A 20,000-nucleotide genomic window follows, 5' to 3' on the forward strand; every position below is an offset into this window, starting at 1 on the left:
AAAGGAGGTATAAACAAAAGATGCCTGAATGCAAATATAAGGTATGGTATGCCATGGACTGCTTTTATATAGGAAAAGCATGTTATCTTGCAATTTTGATAAAAGGAATGTTCATTATGACATTAGAATGCTAAGTGATTTCCAAAATTCCGGCCCTATTCATTATCAGTAAAGAGTCTTAATTTTTAATTCAATGAACTCCTTCCTACCTCTATTAACTAAGTTAAGGAACGAGAAGACGTAGATAAAACATGTTATTCATGCGGAATCTAATTTCTTAAAAATAATGCTTATACAGCCTATGCAAAAGGCAAACTCGATTCCCACTGTCTCATCTTGGTCAGTCTTAGTGAGGGAATTTTGAAGTGTAAAACTATTTGTTTTCCTGTCCCTTTGTCCATAGTCTTGTATTGTCGTCCCTCTCTTTTTCTATTTCCACCCCTGTCTCTGCCTGCCTTTGCCCCTGTCCTTGTCAAAGCTTATGCTTGTCTATGCTTCTCCGTGTCCGCCCCTGTTGTAGTCACTATTCTTGCATACCGGTCTGTCCCAGTCTCCATATTTACATGTAAGATATTCACGGAAAAGTTTACTCTGAAATCGGTTATCTTGAAGCCCAGGCAACAACGCATTGATATATTAATAATTCTAAAAGTGAATGAACCTCAAATACAGAGGAAAGAACTGAACAGTTACGTTCAATTTATATGTACGTAGTAAAAGAGAGAAAAATCAGAAGACAGAGTGCCATCAGGTCTCATAACTATATATAATAAACACACTTTGTTCAGACCTTTTTTCCCTGCCATGGCACACTTACATAGAATGACAAATATATTTTTGAATGATCTTCAGCATCAAACAAGAACTTTATTAAATTAAATTTGAAGACAAATCTGAAAATGGAATTTAACAATGGCCACAAAAAGTCTACTACTATGAACAAAGATCTTAAAATGTCTGTTGCTGTGAAACATGGCCACAAAATGTTGGATGTGGTGATTCACTAAGGATTAGCATCTTTAAAGGATTAGGTGGACAAAGGCATTGCAAGAAATCCTGAGATGGAAAGAAAATACATGCAAATTACATTTCTACATATACACATCAGGGAAAGATCGTGTATAAGATTCAAATTATTTTTTTACATATACAGTACACATTCAAAACAGAAAGTTGTATACGGGTCGCAACGGCAAAAGAGGTACTATGATAATTGCATAACTAAATTACAAAATGGAAATAGGTGTCTTAGGTCTCAGAGTAGTCATGCAAACAACATGAATAAGCTCTCTCAGATGCTCTTAAGTGCTGCTCAGATGAGTAAGCTCACATTACTAAAACTTCGCTTAACAGACTGGGATAGAATTTTCAACTCTCTTGGAGAAGTTTTTGCTTGTATGAATTGACATTACTTGCTAGACCCTTTTTTACAGCTCTCAAAGAGCAGTAATATATTCTCACAGCTTGTACCCTGTTATTTATAAGGAATCAGGTTCCAAAAATGAAAAAGGTTTTGCTACCGCAAACTCGAGGGGATAACTAAACAGAGCCACAGTTTATGACAGAATGTTATATATCTACATAACATTTAAATCCAAAGTAATTACAGAATTCATCTATCTACTTAAATTTTGAAGACAGAATACAAAAGATACATTTCTACAAAGGTGACATGATACCCATATGCAAACCCTTCTTTAAAAAAAAAAAAAAAAAAAAAAAAGTAATATATATATATATATTATATATATATATATATATGTATATATATATATATATATATATATATATATATATATATATATGTATATATATGTATATATATATATATAGTTTATCCTTGCATTGCATGGAAGGGAATCTGCAATGCAGGGACTTACCTAAAAGTGACTGTGGAAATATTCCCCCAAAAAAATAACCTGATTTGCTGCTTTGACAACGAAAGTCATACACAGTAACTTTTTGGAAAGGTGTAATTTAAGTTATATTCTTTTATTTTGGTAAATGCCTGTCACATAAAGACCATTAAATTAAATATTCCTATTTAGCAGACACCCTCACACGTAGGTATCCCAAGCAGAATCCTCAAGTTGACAGTAGACTGAGGCAGTGGGCAAAAAGCTAACCTTGGTAGTAGGTACTGGACAACCTTTTGAAAAGATCCCTACACAAAACAAAAAAACAAATCTGAAAAGAGAATTTGCATTATTATATTACTGCTTCAGGCATGAAAGATAAAACCAAAAGATTATTGTTAGTGGGATATTTCACTGCTACTTACTTAATACCAGAATTAGTGACTACTAAAGAAACACTCCATTACCCATTTCTTGAGAATTAACACATGAAGAAAATTGTCAGATGACAATCACAAGTAATTAACATATATAGTTGGAATATCATCTTCCAGACTGCCATAAATACAGCTTGTTAGACCATCTATTATGAGATACAATATAAAAAAATATATTGGCCTTACATAGAATTTTTGTGTATTACCAATCTTGACAAGAAAAGTATCCCCATACCTAAATAATTTATGAAAATGAAGTATGAATAAGTCTGCGAAAGATGTATTGAACATTCACTTGCAATATGTCAATTACATTTCTTGTATTTTGAAGTCATTTGTTCTCACTTATGTTTTTTTTCTATATTTGTCACAATAGATTGCATAGTCTGGACAAGAAATTCCAGAGCATTAAAGCCTTGCAGGTAAGGAGAGTGTGACAGAGTTAGCAAAAACGAAGCCAAACAGATGAGAAAAACGTAGTTTCATTATGCATAAACAGTTCATGAAGGAAAAAACATACATAATGACAACAGAAACTAATGAATACATATTATTTATCTACAGATGAAGGCCTTGGGACAACACAGTCTCCTCAGGAAAGTCTTAAAATAAGTAAATAAAATTATTTTTTGTCTGGGAATGATATTAAAGCAAAAATAAAGACTCACATATTTCGAGAAATCCTTTTTTTCATTGCTTAGTCCATAACAGAACAAACTCCTATAGATTCTTTTCAGAGTAAAATGTTGCTCAATGGATTGCTTAGGAAGAGTCCACAGGCATACAGCATTTTACAAAATACAACTACACATCAAGAGAATGAGAATAAGACTTGCTATATCCCTGGTCACATTTGGATATAAATTGACCTTCCTGAGTAAAGGTTCATACTAACAAAATATCGAGTATGCGAACAGATTATATTTGTGTTTCCAAAATACAGGATATTGTATCACAAGAGAAAAACAAGCTATGGATGGAAATACTGTAAGTGTAATTGAGAAACGTAAGGGGAAAGTAGTAGATTTTCCTCACCTAAATAATGAAAATGAAGGGTAAGGTGTAGTGATATCAGATGCTTCACCGTAAAAACAAATTCATTTATACATTGTATTTTTAGGTACTGGAAATGAAAAGCTAAAAATCAAAACATATCTAAAAAGTACAAGTAATATGGACAAAGTGTGATGGGATACTAAAATGAGATCCCTCTAAAATATTCATAAATGCACTCATGAAATATTATTGAAGTCATTACAAACGGCATATACTTCAATGAATAAAGACCATTCACTGTATAAGGTTCTAGCATTTTTTACCATCATTAAATCTAATGCATCATCAGATGTACTGACCCAGGATGACAGAAATCTATTTTAAAGAGACTTGAAATATGTATATCAAATCTTAAAAAAAAAATCCTTTAACACTGATTTGGAATCCTAAAGCATCATACAATAGCAACTGTCATAATTAGGCATGACCATTACCCAGGGCATAAGATGGCAAAGGTAATTTTTTCCATTTGTTTATTACATGGTTTTAAGTCTCACTTTTTTCACCTCATTGGGCATACATTTTACATCTTTGTTGTTTTCAGGTCTGTGTGGTTTAAGTCTCGCTCTCTTTCACTTCATGGGCATACATTATACTTCATTGTTGTATTCAGGTCTGTGTAGAACATAAAGCAAAAAGACAGTTATAAGTTTTCCTACCTTTTTTTTCTCATCCTGTGCGGATACAAAGCTCTGACCTTTCCTGTTTGTTAGCAGTTAATTTAGATATCAAACCAGTTTTCACTGAGAATTAATAAATGCAATTTTCTTTATTTTATAAATACACTTTGTAAATTCTTTGAGTGTAATTCTATTTATATGGTAAGATTTATTAGGATAATAAAGCATTTTTTTTTTCTCATTATTTACTTTATATGCAGTTCATCTAAAAATAACAATTCCATTGCACAACCAACATTCAAAGAAATAATATTCATGATGTTATATTAGAATAATTCAATATGTTTTTCATGTATTACCTTAAATTAAAATTTAGTACTCTCTTTAACATTACCACATACAGTACTCTTTATATGCAGAATGTCACAAAAGAGGATGTGTCAGCATGATTATGCAGTCAAATATCTTCTTTACCAAAAGTACTTCTCATTTGTCCAAGTGAAATTCACATGTAACTGTGACATGTATAGTTAGAAAGTCTAAAATTGTGATTTACATGTTGTTTTTTGTACATCTATTCTTAGGAATATCAAAAATTCTCTTTCCCTAAATAATTGTAAAACCAATTGGCTATATAAAGAGCTGTAAATGTTTTCATTGACTTATTTCTCCCTTATGAAGGGAACTCCAAAAACAGCTCTAAATTTTAGATAATACTGTTAATGCAATACAAAGTTTATCTTAACATAATTTTTTCTTGTTAGATTACTAGCTCTACATTGGCATATCAGTGCAGATCACTAAAGAGAAACTGTATAATTTCATAACAAAATAAATTATAGAAAAATAAACCACCAAATGCAAAAGCTTGGAAAATTCTTAATCAGTGGCTAAAACAGAATTATAGAGACTGCATAAAGACATCCTAGTTGGTCTCAGCTGTGAGTAACTTGCAGTGCCTAGTCAAGGTAATATATCTTAACTAGAGACTGAGGTGTGTCTTCAGTGAGGAGATGCATGTTCTCTCCTTCCAAGCACAACCTTGTGATTAAACCTGAAATGATATGATAAATTAACTTTAATGCAATTTGCCATGTTATATTATGAAGGAATTTTTTATTTTTTTAAGCATCTTTCACAATATAAACATCTCTTTCATAATAGACCATATAACTGATAGAAAAAGGAGTAACTGTTTCTATAAACAATGATTCAATAAAATATTACAAAAAAAAGACCTTCCAGACAGTCTTTTAACTTTGCCTTTCAAAGACAAAATCTTTCACTCCATTCCATATTCACACAATACTACTTGACTAACTGAATATTACCCTTAAACAATCAGAAACAATGCTTACCACTGCCTTCAGAGCCTGATCAAGATCCTTAATCAGGTCATCAGTTCCTTCAAGACCGCAAGAGAGGCGAATAAGGCCGTCAGTAATGCCCAACTTGTCACGGTCTTCCTTAGGCACTGATGCATGGGTCATCACAGATCTAGAATCAGAATTGTATGTCAGATCCTATAAATACAGATATAAATATAAATACAGATAACTATCAATACAATCACATATGTATAGTCCCCTCCAATTCCAAAGTCATCATTAACCCATTGCAGATGGGGCCTATGAATTTGGCACAGGATGCCAGATGGGAGGGGTTGTGGAATGCGGGAGACATGTGCTCTATTTTTTCTCCCCAACTCCTGCTCATATATACATGAAAAGGCTCAAAATCTTCCCCAATTTTTCATGTTTTCTCATGTTGTGAGACTTAAAGTGGATACTGGTATGCTATGGCAATGCTTAAACAAATAACAGCAGTAGTTTAGTCTCCATTCAGGAGGAATATATACTGTACACTCAGTATGACATTATTATCCCAAATTCATGGAAGAAGAAATGTTCAGCAAAAGGTTTTCTTCCTTGTAATAAAGGTAAAAAAAATATTGACAATTTTATAGATTCCATCACTTTCTTGCCCCTGCTGCCACTTTGTAAAGCAGCCAAATTGGCAGTGACACTTAGAAAAGGTGAGGAGTGTTCTTGTATTATCATACATACATAAACACATACATACACACAAAACCACATACATATACGAACTCCTATTTTTATATATTCATATGCATATACTCATCTATACACATGGACAGTTACAAATATCACACACATATGATGTACTAGCAGAATACAGATGGGAGATGGGTAAAAATGTCCTTTTTATCACAATGAAACCTTTCAAGCCCATCAATATATATACTCACGGTAATTCGCAAAGGCTCTCAAAGCCTCCAAGACTTTCAGCCAGTGTGAAGACTTTCAGCTGCTTGAAGAATTTCCTTGAGGTTTCCAAATTGTTCCCCTTGATGTAAAAGCTCAGCATACCAGAGTGACCATAGCACTGTCTCTTAGCAAGCTGTCAAAGAGAGGAAGGATGCATGAGCTCTTTTGTCGTGAATCAATTACAATGTACATACTATGAATATTACTCAAGTATAAATTTTATAAAACTAATAAGTAGATTAATTATTAATCTCCTGGAAATCCTCTATTATTATGATAGAAAGACATAAAAGTTAGTAATTCACCATCAAGGAACACCAAGCTCAACAGAACATCTCTTGCAAAAGATTGTATATTAGACTTTTCAACAACATCGTTAGTACATGTATATGTATTTACATACACAGAATGATGCTTTCATAGATAAATCAACATCAAGGTAGAGGATTTTCAAATTAAGCACTTTTCTGACTGATGTTTCATAGAGTCTATAACATCCCAAGACAGCTATTTACTTAAGCAATTGTTCTTCTGAGAAATAGTTACATCTTATGTATTCTTAACCCTTTCCCGACGGGGCACGGCGATAAGTGAAAACCACTACGCCGGGCCATTGTAATATTGCATTGGAAACGTCACAATGGCATGATGCCCCGGCATCGGGAATTTAGCTGTGTCACAGGGGTGTGATGCACCGTCGTCATAGGGTTAAGCCATGTAATCTTTTCAGACTATATTTTGCATTACAATCCAATTAATTGTGAAAGGCATACAGAATTGAGAACTATTGTTAATTTTCTTAAAGGTTGAAGATAGCAACTATAAAACTTACAAACCCAAGATAGCTTTGTTAAATTTTTTTTTTTTCCTTCTATTATGCAATTTCCATCCAAGTCCAAGATATCTTTCAATGAATAATAATCATTTTGAAACATAGTAAAAATCTGAATATCTCCATCTGCAAATAGGCCTACTTCATTTTCTTTTTTTCTTTTTTTGCTAAACTAGATCAAGCATGTATGTACAATTTTTCCTTTCTTTTCCTATCAAAATACATATATCCATTCAAAGATGAACAGCTGCACAGTGCTTACCTCATGTTGAGGGTGAGACGGAAGTCCAGGATGAATGACTTTCTCAACACATGGGTGACCTTCCAGGAACCTGGCCACAGCAAAGCCATTCTTCATGTGTTGCTCCATCCTTACAGCCAAGGTCTTGAGTGACCGGTTCACCAGGTAGCAGTCGAAGGGGGAAGGAACTGGTCCAATGGCATTCTGGAGGAACCGCAGCCTCTCATGCAGATCATCACTGCGTGGAAATAAATGAAAGTAAGCAAAAATAATAATGAATAAATGCAGAAATGTGGAGTTTAACAGAAATGTATAAAAGTATTGTTATGCAGTTTTACATTTTACTCATAAAAACCCTTACAGAGATAACATTAGAAAATTTATTAGTACCTGTTTGTACAGACGGCTCCCATGATAACATCAGTATGTCCATTCATGTACTTTGTGCAAGAGTGTAGGACAAGATCAGCCCCAAAGAGGAGGGGACGCTGCAAATACGCCGACATGAAGGTGTTGTCTACAACCAAGAAAGTGTCCTCTCTTGGTTTGACAAGAGCAGCTACGGCAGCAATGTCGACAAGCTTCAGTGTTGGGTTTGTGGGAGTCTCAATCCAGACCATTTTTGTGTTGTCTTTGAAAGCAGCAGCTACGTTCTTGACATCAGTTGCATCAACAAAGGTCACCTCAATGCCCATTCTGTATAACAGAATAATTATATACTTAGACAACAAAAACTTTAATCATATTATATTCCTTAAAATAAGAAACCTAAACGTATAACCTGTATCTAAAATACAGACCGTTACAAACAGAAATGTGAAATACCTAGAAGCCACACGGCGGAAGTAACGGTTAGTGCCACCATACAGGTCATCCATGGAAATCACATGATCACCAGCTGACAGCAAGTGGGTGATGGTAGTTGTTGCAGCCAACCCAGAGGCAAAAGTTATACCTTTATGGGATAAAGTGGAATGGAAAATTACATTCAAGAAAGAATTTAAATAATTTCTGTCAACTGAAAAATAGTAAAATGTGTAAATATTTAAGTTTTAGTGCATTTTACAATCTTAAATCTAAAAATTTTGAATCATGTAAATGTGATTCTATTCAACATCTATTCAGAATGCACTGGTATAATTTCACAACATAAAATATTAATAGGACATCAACCCAGTCACGACGGGGGCATTCCAGCCCTGCATGTTACAATGCTGGGGCTCTCGAACGCACAGGCCTAAATCAGTTAAATAAACGACGCCGTATGGCGTCACCCACCGAACGGGCCTTGAATGCGCAGTACTGTAGTGTACCACCCATCCAGAGAGGGTTAATGTAACTTGGCTTGTAGTATATGTACTAGCTCTATCAAATTTTTTTTTTTTTTTTTTTTTTTTTTTTTTTTTTTTTTTTTTGCTTTCTTACTCATATCAATAAATTGTGCATCTCTGAAATAAAAAATAAAAAAAATGCAGTGGACACTGCATGCATAAATATACTCCTGGTATTAAGAATTTTCCGATCATTGCACACTAGAAGGGTACACTTCAATTTCTTTCATACACATCTTAGAGATCTGTAAAATCTTCAACAATTCCACACTGGTATATATCTATATCTGCCCATATATCTAATCTATTTGTTTATTCGTATCTACATTTGTATTTATATCCAAGGCCAGCTAATACCCACTAGGCAAACTAGATGATTAACTAGGGCACTAAAAACTGAGACCATCATACAAAATTATGAACAAATTTGAAAAAAGTGAATGTGAAGTCATCTTTGAGTGGCTAGATTAACAAAAAGTATAAAAGGAGATGCCTAGTGTATAGTTGGCATATTGCCGTCTCCAAATAATTTTTATGTAATAAATTATTTGAAGGGAGGAGGTTTAGCTTAGGCACTCAATTACCTTTAGCAGCCTCTATCTTCATCTATCTACATGTATATACTGTTATTGGCAATATGTATTGTCAGTAACAACTAATGAATACAACTATTCACCTAAGGCTATCAAAGACATGTTTTACCATAAATTGGGACATTTTATACATAGTCCTTTAGAGCTCCAAAAGTTATTAATAATATTCATCTTGATTTCAACAATACCTGTATCACAACATCTAAAAATTGGAAATATCAATACATATGACCTTGTAATACTCTATGCAATATGTTCAAAATACTGCATGCATACTGAGTGACCAATAATTATCAACAAATTCAGAAATTTACTTCTATGTAACTGTCACTATTGTCATTCTGAATTTATGTATCATCTATAACAATTTTAGACTGCATTCACAGGCTAGGCCTACTATCACAGGTGACACATGGTAACAAATTCAAATGGGCACTGCAAACCATAAAATCATGAGCAATACTTTGAAAATGTATTACAATTAAGGAAAGTCTATACTTAATAAACATATAAAAAAAATATCCAGAAAGCTTACCGTGTTTGGCTTCCTCTGTTGCTGCTAGACATTTCTCCAGACAGTTTCTTGTTGGGTTACCAGAGCGACCATATTCAAATTCCTGTTGGTAAGAAATATATTATATACACTGCTTTCCCCTATTTCCTTCTCATGAATGTACCATTGACACTGAAAGGTACATACATAAAAATCAATGGAATTAGATTATATATCTTGGTCATCAATAATTCATATTAACACAATTAGGGTTCGGAGGCATAGCTTTGAGGAAATATTCTACTGATCGCACCCTTCAAACTCTTAAGAAGTGTAAGCAGTGCCATTTTATGTATACAGTACTTTTATATCCCAGTTTCGACTTTGTGATTTGGTTTTTGAAATTATTTGGGGTGTTGGGTGCCTGCATCTTTCATACTTGTTATACAAAAAAACTCATATCTTCTTCTACAGTAAGATATGAAATGTAGATTAGAACTTTCTTCAGTAAAAAAAAGAAAATAAATAAATGAAAAGAAGTAACAAGAAATAATAAGTTACTCTGATGCAACCATTTAGCACAAACCTTAAAATCTGCTGGGCCATCCTGCTTGAAAGTTGTTGCCATGGAAATCGGAGGAACGACTGCCATGGAGTTCCACTGCTCTGGTTCATTGCCATCGTGGATAGCACGCGTGGCAAAGTTCGGGTCATTTTTCAAGAAAGAAACTTCTTCTGCCATTTTGAGTTGTTGATGGAGTTCTGTGGAAAAATATGGATACATATAGAGACACATCATATACCATGAATTGCATACATATTTTCCCACTTTGCCATATATTACTGAATACATGTGAGTGGGAGAAAGAGTGAGAGAGTGATACTGTGGTAGTGCAAGAGTGAGAGTGAGAGAGTGCGAGAGAGTGCAAGAGTGAGTGTGTGTGTGTGTGTGTGTGTGTGTGTGTGTGTGTGTGTGTGTGTGTGTGTGTGTGTGTGTGTGTGTGTGTGTGTGTGTGTGTGTGTGTGTGTGTGTGTGTGTGAGTCAGTGAGAGAGTGAGAGAGTGAGAGAGAAAGAGAGAAAGAGAGAAAGAGAGAAAGAGAGAATGAGAGAGAAGGGAAGGGAAGGGAAGGAGAGAGTGTGAGTGTGAGTGTGGGTGTGGGTGTGAGTGTCAGTGTGGGTGTCAGTGTGGGTGTGGGTGTGAGTGTGAGTGTGAGTGTGAGTGTGGGTGTGAGTGTGAGTGTGAGTGTGAGTGTGAGTGTGAGTGTGAGTGTGGGTGTGGGTGTGGGTGTGGGTGTGGGTGTGGGTGTGAGTGTGAGTGTGAGTGTGAGTGTGAGTGTGAGTGTGAGTGTGAGTGTGAGTGTGAGTGTGAGTGTGGGTGTGGGTGTGGGTGTGGGTGTGGGTGTGGGTGTGGGTGTGGGTGTGGGTGTGGGTACGAGTGTGAGAGCAAGTGTCGATGTGGCTTTTCTGCGATTTTATTAATTCAATAAAGTCTGCGTGCTTGTCTATGGAGTTCCAGGGACTGTATTATGTTATTGGTAAATGGATTTTCATATCATTAACTGTTATTGATCATCCCAAAATCTCTATTATCTAAGCAAAACGTGCGAAAATGTTAACTCATGATTATACACCGCATTCTGATTGGGATAGGGTTTGATCAGGTATTATCAAACAATATTCATATCCATGTATGTTTTGCCCCCGTTAAGCAGAACCAAGCATTCCTCAGGACCCAAAGACGCGTTTCACATCCATCAAATTACATTTCTGGGCAACTAACGCAAAACCCAGATCACCCATATGCTGGCGAACGCTGTAGAAAAAAAAATCCTTTTATTGAAAAGGTTGGACATGCGCGGCCCCGAGATGGACCACGGTTGATGTTAGTACGGTATCCAATCCGACAAGGGCATTCCTATCAAAACTAAAGTCATGCAATTCAAATTCAGATTCAAATACATTAGGGAGGCCTCGAGAGCGTAAAAAGAAATCACAAATGCAAATCATAATTTTGTTCTAACTCCCGACTATTTTCCCTGTTAGTCGAATATTACGAGAAAAAAAAATCGTAATTTACAAGCTTTTAAAAACATCTTAGTTTTGAGTAAAGAGCTACATTCCAATATACGCGTTACTGAATATCTATCAGAAAAAATAAATAAATAAACTATGACGATGTAATGTTTATGGGATAGTCTTGTCCGATAGTGTAGCAAGTTTGTGATCCTTCAAAAATAATTTCGTTAATGTTATTCTTATGTATGTCGCTAAAACACCTAAGGAAATGTATAATAGATGAGATCGTCAGGTAAAGATTAAAGGGAACATGTTATTTTGCTCGATAATATCAGAATATATAAATATTTGATCATGACAAGGACGAATAAAAATCCTGCCTGCATAAATTTGAGAAAAAAAACAGTAAGTGCTGACAATGTAAACCTCTTCTTGCCATTATTTTTACCGAAGTGTCTATGCATGAAGATTTATATAAAATTAGTGTATAATTATGGATTTGATGAATGATTGTACTCAGGTAAGGCTGCATATTAAAGGCTATAGGATCAATGACTTTTACCTAAATCTGGTGTTATTTGATAGACTGATATCAATTTTATGACCTCATTGATACAGAAATCCCGATTATATTTGCTAAATAGCTTAGCAAAGGTAATATACAGGTTAAGTGAACCTCATGATCCCAGCTCAAAAGATCAAATACACCCGCGTCCGTAAACAACACGTAATCTTATATTATTACAACGCAGGCTTGTTCAAAGTCACCCCCCCCCCCTTCATCAACGTTAATCTGATAACCTACTTCTTTGTATTTCTCATCTTGTCCTTTTCTTCTTCATCTTAACCCCTTCATCTTCCTTTTTCTCCTCACTCTTTCCCTCCTCTCCTTTAAGCCTTAATCTTTCCGACGGGGAGGAAAGCCACTGTCGTTTATATTCGGAGTATAGCCAAGGTCACGAATAGCTTTGGGCGGGAGATTTCAGGGCTTCAGACAAGTTTTATCTTACCAAACAATCTGATCCCCTGTAACCAAGTACACATCCACTGTTCGGTTTCTTCTGGGTAATTTGTCTCCTACAATATGTACGCGCAATTTACCGCGTATTGGCAGTTGTTTTCTGAAACTCCCCGACTTTACCCTTTATTCAATATGCAATGGGCAAGATTGCCAAGACTCACCACAAAATTACCCAGGCTAGACTGCACATCTGCAACTTCTCGTGTGATCTACTTGTGAAGCAATTGCAAGCAATATGAAGAGAAAGAACGATTTGCAAGGGTAGCCATTCTCCCTCTTTACCGCACGCAAAGGACAGAATAACTTTTTTTTCCTGATAAGGCTCGCTTTGTTGACTCATTTGAGTTCCCTCTCGGTCTATGATTGGGTTTTCCAATTCAACCGATAACCCGGAAAAGATAAATCAATCTTTGAATATACAAACGGCAACTCAAAGCGATTGGTTCTCCGTTTCTGTCTCTCTTTTACTATCTTTCTCTCTTTGTCTCTCTCTTCTCTTCTCTAGATAAATATATAGAGATAGGCAGCTGTAGTTAGATAGATGTAGATTGATTGGTATATATAGATATAGGTAGATATAGATATATATACAGATATAAGTATAGATTGATAGACAGGTTAAATCTATCAAAATGTAACTATAACTAACAACAAGGCTGCCTCCATCCCCTGCAACATCATGATTATCATACCAATCAACAATGCTTCTCACTAAAAATAAAACATTCATGACTTGCAAAAGCAAGATAAACCTATCATCCATCAAAGTCCTCGAAGATAAAACCTAATGTAAAAAAAAGTAAAGGACACACCTTGAGGTCCACTTGTTCTTACTGTTCCTAGAATAGATACAAAATAATCATTTGGATTTTTTTCTTTTCTTTTCTTTTTTCTTTTTTTAATGTTCCGACGCTAACAAACACGATACTGAAAGGACACGGAAACCAACTGGATATGTTTTACTTACAACTACCACTATTTGCACTGTTAAAAGTGAACCCCTTAAATAAATCCTATAATTACAATGGGGTATTTGCCTCAGGAATGGTACAATCACTCTAGAAATTTTGTAAAGTAGAGATATGAAATAGACTGAAACGCGAAGTCAGATAAGAGACTGAAACACACAATGACAGACAAGAAATTGAAACACGCAAGGACAGATACGGAACAGACTGAAACCCTAAGGACAGATAAGAAAGACAAACACATAATGACAGACAAGAAATTGAAACACACAAAGGACAGATACGGAACAGACTGTAACACAGACATGATAAATATCCTATTAGTTATCAATGAGAGTCAAACATCTTTCTGATACACTCTGACTCCATGGCCGATATTCTATGGAGTGTATGAAACTCGTGTGTATTTTTAATACTTCAATGAATAAATAAATTAATGGGATACTGTTAACTTACCACCTAAACAGTAACTTCGAATTATATTCTGAATATCGTGTCCGTGTCCTTTTGTGTGTTATCACGTGTACGTGTACGTGTACGTGTACGTGTATATGTACGTGTACGTGTATATGTACGTGTACGTGTATATGTACGTGTACGTGTATATGTACGTGTATCTCTGTCTGTCTTCGAGGGTCTGTGTCTAAATTGCGAGGTGTCCAGTAATACGATGCCTAATTTGTGTTAGAACCAGGATTAACTGACCATGTGACATATTTCAAGAGAATGTTGGATCTTTGTGGATAATTCTTTATATTATGCATTTTTTTCTTATACTCTCATGTTTTCCTTTAGTTTACAGTAATAGTTTATCTCTCTCCCCTTGATAGCGTTCACCTACCGCATATAAGGTGTGCGTTTTATAACATATGTTTGCATCTACGATCGTATCTGTGTCTGTGAAATCGCATGTGTCTGTGTCTATTAGCGTATCTGTGTGATCGTGTGCGTGTATCTTCCTGTGCCCATATCCTTGTGTGCATGTCACCGTGTCTGTATATGTGTCTGCATGCCATCATGTTCGTGTATGTGTCTGCATGCCATCATGTTCGTGTATGTGTCTGCATGCCATCATGTTCGTGTATGTGTCTGCATGCCATCATGTTCGTGTATGTGTCTGCATGCCATCATGTTCGTGTATGTGTCTGCATGCCATCATGTTCGTGTATGTGTCTGCATGCCATCATGTTCGTGTATGTGTCTGCATGCCATCATGTTCGTGTATGTGTCTGCATGCCATCATGTTCGTGTATGTGTCTGCATGCCATCATGTTCGTGTATGTGTCTGCATGCCATCATGTTCGTGTATGTGTCTGCATGCCATCATGTTCGTGTATGTGTCTGCATGCCATCATGTTCGTGTATGTGTCTGCATGCCATCATGTTCGTGTATGTGGCTGCATGCCATCATGTTCGTGTATGTGGCTGCATGCCATCATGTTCGTGTATGTGTCTGCATGCCATCATGTTCGTGTATGTGTCTGCATGCCATCATGTTCGTGTATGTGTCTGCATGCCATCATGTTCGTGTATGTGTCTGCATGCCATCATGTTCGTGTATGTGTCTGCATGCCATCATGTTCGTGTATGTGTCTGCATGCCATCATGTTTGTGTATGTGTCTGCATGCCATCATGTTCGTGTATGTGTCTGCATGCCATCATGTTCGTGTATGTGTCTGCATGCCATCATGTTTGTGTATGTGTCTGCAGGCCATCATGTTCGTGTATGTGTCTGCATGCCATCATGTTCGTGTATGTGTCTGCATGCCATCATGTTCGTGTATGTGTCTGCATGCCATCATGTTCGTGTATGTGTCTGCATGCCATCATGTTCGTGTATGTGTCTGCATGCCATCATGTTCGTGTATGTGTCTGCATGCCATCATGTCCGTGTATGTGTCTGCCTACGCGGTTCTGTGTCGGTGACTGTCTACGCGGGTTTGTGTTTGCCTGTGCGTGCCTGGGTCTGCCTGTGATGGCATGTGCGTGTGTTCCCGTATCAGGCTGGATCTGGTGCTTTCCCTCTGCATCTCTTATCTCCATTATCTCTTCATCCGCGCATGTCAGCCCGCTTCAAGTTATGACTTTTAATACTTAAAAACTTTTTTTTCAAGTGGCATCACCTCTAAAACCTGTTCCCTCTGCACCGAGACCCCTGGAGGTAAAAATCTTCCATATTTGGCTTGACAGACAATAAATAAAAGACGGTTATCTCGCACACACACAAGCGAGTGGCTTGCCCAGAACACACCTTTGCCAAGCCCCCTTCCTCAACCAATCAGACACAGGCATGGGTGTTCAGTAACCAATCAGAGCCGCTGACATGTTCGCCAATCACAATGTAAAGGTATATAAAACTTTTATATTCATTGGCTCATTATCAAACAGCAGTTTACGAGTAATTTTGCTCGTCAATTACATCTTATGATATAGATTGGTTGTACTATCACCCTCTCTTTCTCGTTCATTTTCTTTAGATGGAAATATGTTTTTTTCCGCTTTACTTATCCGTCTAGTGATACTGCCTCTACTGGCCGGGAAAATATTTATTTCGATTTCAACCTCTGTTAAGGTTTCGATATTTTATATGACATGAATACGTACATAATTACTTCGTACACAATTACTTTCACATCGACTCTCTACACATTTTGCCCATTTATTAAAGTACAGCTGTCAAAATAACTAACGAACAGCAAACTTACCACACTATATTTACAGTGTCAACACACCGCGTAGCCCCTTACACTTAACATCACTCACGACATTACAACCAAAGCAACTTTTTTACTTCACACCGACGCAAATTCCTAAGCAACTAAACCCCCTCCTGAAAACAAATTCACCCTACCTGCCGTGTGGTTTCCGTGTTACTCCCGCAAGACCCGCTGAGGATGTGATCGTCTGCACCGCCCAGCTGTCCCACTCAACCGAACACACGAACGCACGCACACACACACAGGCATAAAACACCGGAGATTATCGTACTGGTGAGAGAAATAGTCGTACGTTGTTGATTGTACTGGAGGTTGTATTTGTTATTTGTGTTTTATATGTGTTTGAATTAAGTAGATTGGATGTGGAGGTTATGTCAATGTGCGAGTAATGTGTCTTTGAATGTAGTATTGATTTGTGGTAGAGAGTATATATGACATTGCCTGGAAAATTAATCGCGTTAACATGATACTGTAATCGATATGAACATTTGATGTACTCAATGCCATGTTATTATAGGCATTTCCATACGATTTCAACACATTTTATACAACTACATAAGATTGTTGCCCCAAGACTCCACGTGTTTCTCCCGGCAATACTTTGGTTAGTCATCGTACTTTGGCAACAAGGGATGAACGTGTACAAAATAGATCGTGCCACATATTGAATAACAAAATATACATTAGGATTATAGACTGTGTTTTACCTTGTTTAATGAAGAGAATCAGACTTCTTATCGAAACATAATTAGCACTTTTGCTGAATGTTATCACTCATAAACCTCTAATTCTATTTGTAACCACACTGACGCAATATAAAGTGGGAAAACAAGGACAAGCATGTTATGATATTTCATTATTTTTTAAATGTTAATGCAAACTTTCTAGGTAATTGAGAAATGTAAACTTTCAGAAATGGAGTTGCATCATATACTTTTCATAATGATATCATACTTTATGCATACAAACGACGCAAATAGTGTAGCCGTTATTATCTATATACATATAAGAAACAATTCTTTACAAACTTAGATGATAAAGACAGTTTACATGCAAGCCCATTTGATAAACTTAAAGTGTAGCTAATTTTACCCCCCACATTTCGTATAGACGCCACTGCCTCAGCCAGCCTAGCTTTGTGCGGGAGTGCCAACGGGTTCTTTCTTACCTTGGGTTATGCGTACGCGAGGGTTCTTTCCTTCTCCAGCATTGTTTTCTTCGTCTTCGTTTCTCGTTTCGTTTTAGTGCTGTGTTTGTCTTTTTGCTTTCGTTTTTTTTATGTTATTTTTTTCCTTTCTTTCTTTCTTTTTTTCCTCCTTTCCCTTTTCTGATTGTCAATCTTTTTTCTTTTCTTTTCTTTTCGTTTGTTTACTTGTTTAGGCCTATCTCTTTTCTTCTTTGCTTCATGGTTATCCTTTTTGTCTTGTTTTCATCTATTCAGAAGCACATATAGAACATCTGTTATACCCATGAGAATACATTTTTTTTTTTCATTTCTTTATTTCATATAACAGTAATAACAAAAACAACAGCAGTAAACTGTCAATATATCGTTTATAGTATCTTTTAAATCATAATTGTCAATTGAAAGATGGATGAATGTCGATAGGGATTACTTCAGAAAGTCAACAGCAATTTAAACAAACTGTAATATGACAAAATACATAACAATATTCCTGAGAGACAGGGTGCTTTACAGCGCATATAGTTTGACATCGAAGGTCACAACTGACAGAAAACATGTCCAACAATGCAGGTCCGTGGAATAGCATCAGAGAAAGAAAGAAAAAAAAAAAAAAGTGTTACCATAGCGTTCATAAAACACGACCATAAAACTACAACATACCAAGACAGCTGCCACCACAAAAACAAAACTCTTGTAACAATTTATACATCTTGAGAGCATTTGAGACATATAATCTTATAGAGCCGGTCTCACGAATGTGGTCATGTCTCAATTATAAAACAAATACCTTAAAAGAGCATCCAAGGTGAATCAGTTCCTTGATGTGTAGCTCGCACACACACATGTACGTATATTGTGGTATGTAAGTGTATTTATGTGATGGTATTCGAGTTGAAACCATTAACTAATGCCCAAACTTAATTTCTGGGCCATGTAGCATTCGGCACGACTTTTGTATCTTTTTAAGGCTCGAAGTCCGGGAGAACGTTGAACTACAGTGTTCGTATCTGTCTGAATTGGAGTTTAAATATGCTTGAGAAGAGTTTTTTAATATGTTTTTATAATTACTCTTATACGTATTATAATACTATACATTGTTTTTTTTCAGTGTTTATTGGTATACAATATACAATATCACCAAATTCGGCTTTCTACGATAAACAATAACTTGGCATTATTGAATGTATATAAAAAAAAAAATGTTTGACGAGTCCAAAGAAGTTATTTTTTGTTTTTTACCATATGGTAAATGAGCAAAAGACAGTACGCTAAACCAGTGGCACGGAAATTCTTCGACTTCATAAAAACAGTATCTAAAATGTGTCTCTAATAGTTTTTCTCTTTTTTTCTGGACAAATAGTTCTAAACAAGGTGTGATTTTTTGTCATATCAGCCAAATTCAATTCATCCTTTTTCCCTTTTCGTTCCATTTGTGTATTTTTAATCAGTGTAAGATTTAATAATTCCTCTTCAAAAACAGACCAAAATTCAGATTCAGTCAAATTCCGAAATTGCTGACTGATTCCTCCATTAAACAGAGCATTTGTAGACCTGCTTTCGCTTGGCGCCTTGGGTAAGTTAAGGGTGCGACACAAAATATGAATAACAAATTACCTGATAGGTTTTATTTTCTTCATATTGCTAAATACGTTTTACGCTCGTTTTATTGTTCCCTTGTAAGGTGTAGTTTTTTATTCTTCATAAAGTATGATTGAAATATAGAGAATCTTTCCGGGTACTACATGAATTTAATTTTATTTACTTTCATTAAATCAATTCATTCGGTTAATCAGTTATCTAGTGGCATTTTCTGGAATAATAATTGTGAAGCACTTGGTTGGGTTTTCCTCAAAGTACGACAACGCTAAGTCGGATAACATCTGCTTATCAGTTACAGATACTACGTAATATCTGTCTGTGATGACAAGATAACGGTTGTTGTAAGCTAATTTCACCAAAAAAGTGACAATAATTATGATATATTATTGAATATTTACACTAGAACAGGAGTCGATTATAGACCAATATAAGTATATATGTGTAAAGTACCCTTTGAGGAGAGGTAGACTGCTTCGACACATGGGTTTATGAAATCCCGTTTAACTTAACGTGTACTCCAGAGGATTCAATCATGTGTAGTTCTCGGGAGTCGTAAGAAAGAGATTTATTATAAATTCTAGGAAAAAGCGGAAAGGTATGGTGTGAGTAATGTTAATATTATCTCCTTATCTCAAAATACCTACCCGTAAAGTGATCTGCTGTCCACCACTCACATGGTCGAATGTCACCTGTTACTTAACCTGAGTTCGACTCATACCTGCGCATCGCCTTGCTCTGATTTAA

The 20,000-nt window shown here is 35.9% G+C and overlaps 2 protein-coding genes across 4 annotated transcripts in view; one reads left to right on the forward strand and one right to left on the reverse strand.

Moving 5' to 3' along the window:
• Positions 1-3,267: 3,267 nt before the first annotated feature.
• Positions 3,268-16,744, reverse strand: Cth (Cystathionine gamma-lyase). 3 transcript variants are annotated; one of them, XM_043016724.2, is made up of 9 exons: positions 16,606-16,744; positions 10,334-10,509; positions 9,790-9,871; positions 8,156-8,285; positions 7,721-8,026; positions 7,352-7,568; positions 6,239-6,390; positions 5,328-5,466; positions 3,268-5,023 (listed from the first exon to the last, which is right to left on the reverse strand). In XM_043016724.2, exons 2-9 carry the CDS (start codon positions 10,487-10,489, stop codon positions 5,018-5,020), a joined length of 1,188 nt encoding a protein of 395 aa, XP_042872658.1. In that variant the 5' UTR covers positions 10,490-10,509; positions 16,606-16,744; the 3' UTR covers positions 3,268-5,017. The 3 variants fall into 3 exon arrangements, with proteins under 3 accessions (XP_042872658.1, XP_042872657.2, XP_086412457.1); XM_043016723.2 differs by having other exon boundaries at positions 16,610-16,741; XM_086556331.1 differs by lacking the exon at positions 16,606-16,744 and adding an exon at positions 12,947-13,076.
• LOC122253536 (uncharacterized) overlaps positions 16,063-20,000 on the forward strand; it is a 14,250-nt gene continuing 10,312 nt past the window's right edge. Inside the window, exon 1 of the mRNA XM_043016732.2 lies at positions 16,063-16,101. Within this exon, the coding sequence (XP_042872666.1) occupies positions 16,078-16,101 (24 nt within the window). The 5' untranslated portion in view covers positions 16,063-16,077. The remainder of the gene's footprint in view (positions 16,102-20,000) is intronic.

The sequence above is a fragment of the Penaeus japonicus genome, unplaced genomic scaffold (assembly GCF_977035675.1).
Source record: "Penaeus japonicus unplaced genomic scaffold, GWHDUDI00000001_assembly GWHDUDI00000032, whole genome shotgun sequence".
Taxonomy (NCBI): Eukaryota; Metazoa; Arthropoda; class Malacostraca; order Decapoda; family Penaeidae; genus Penaeus; species Penaeus japonicus.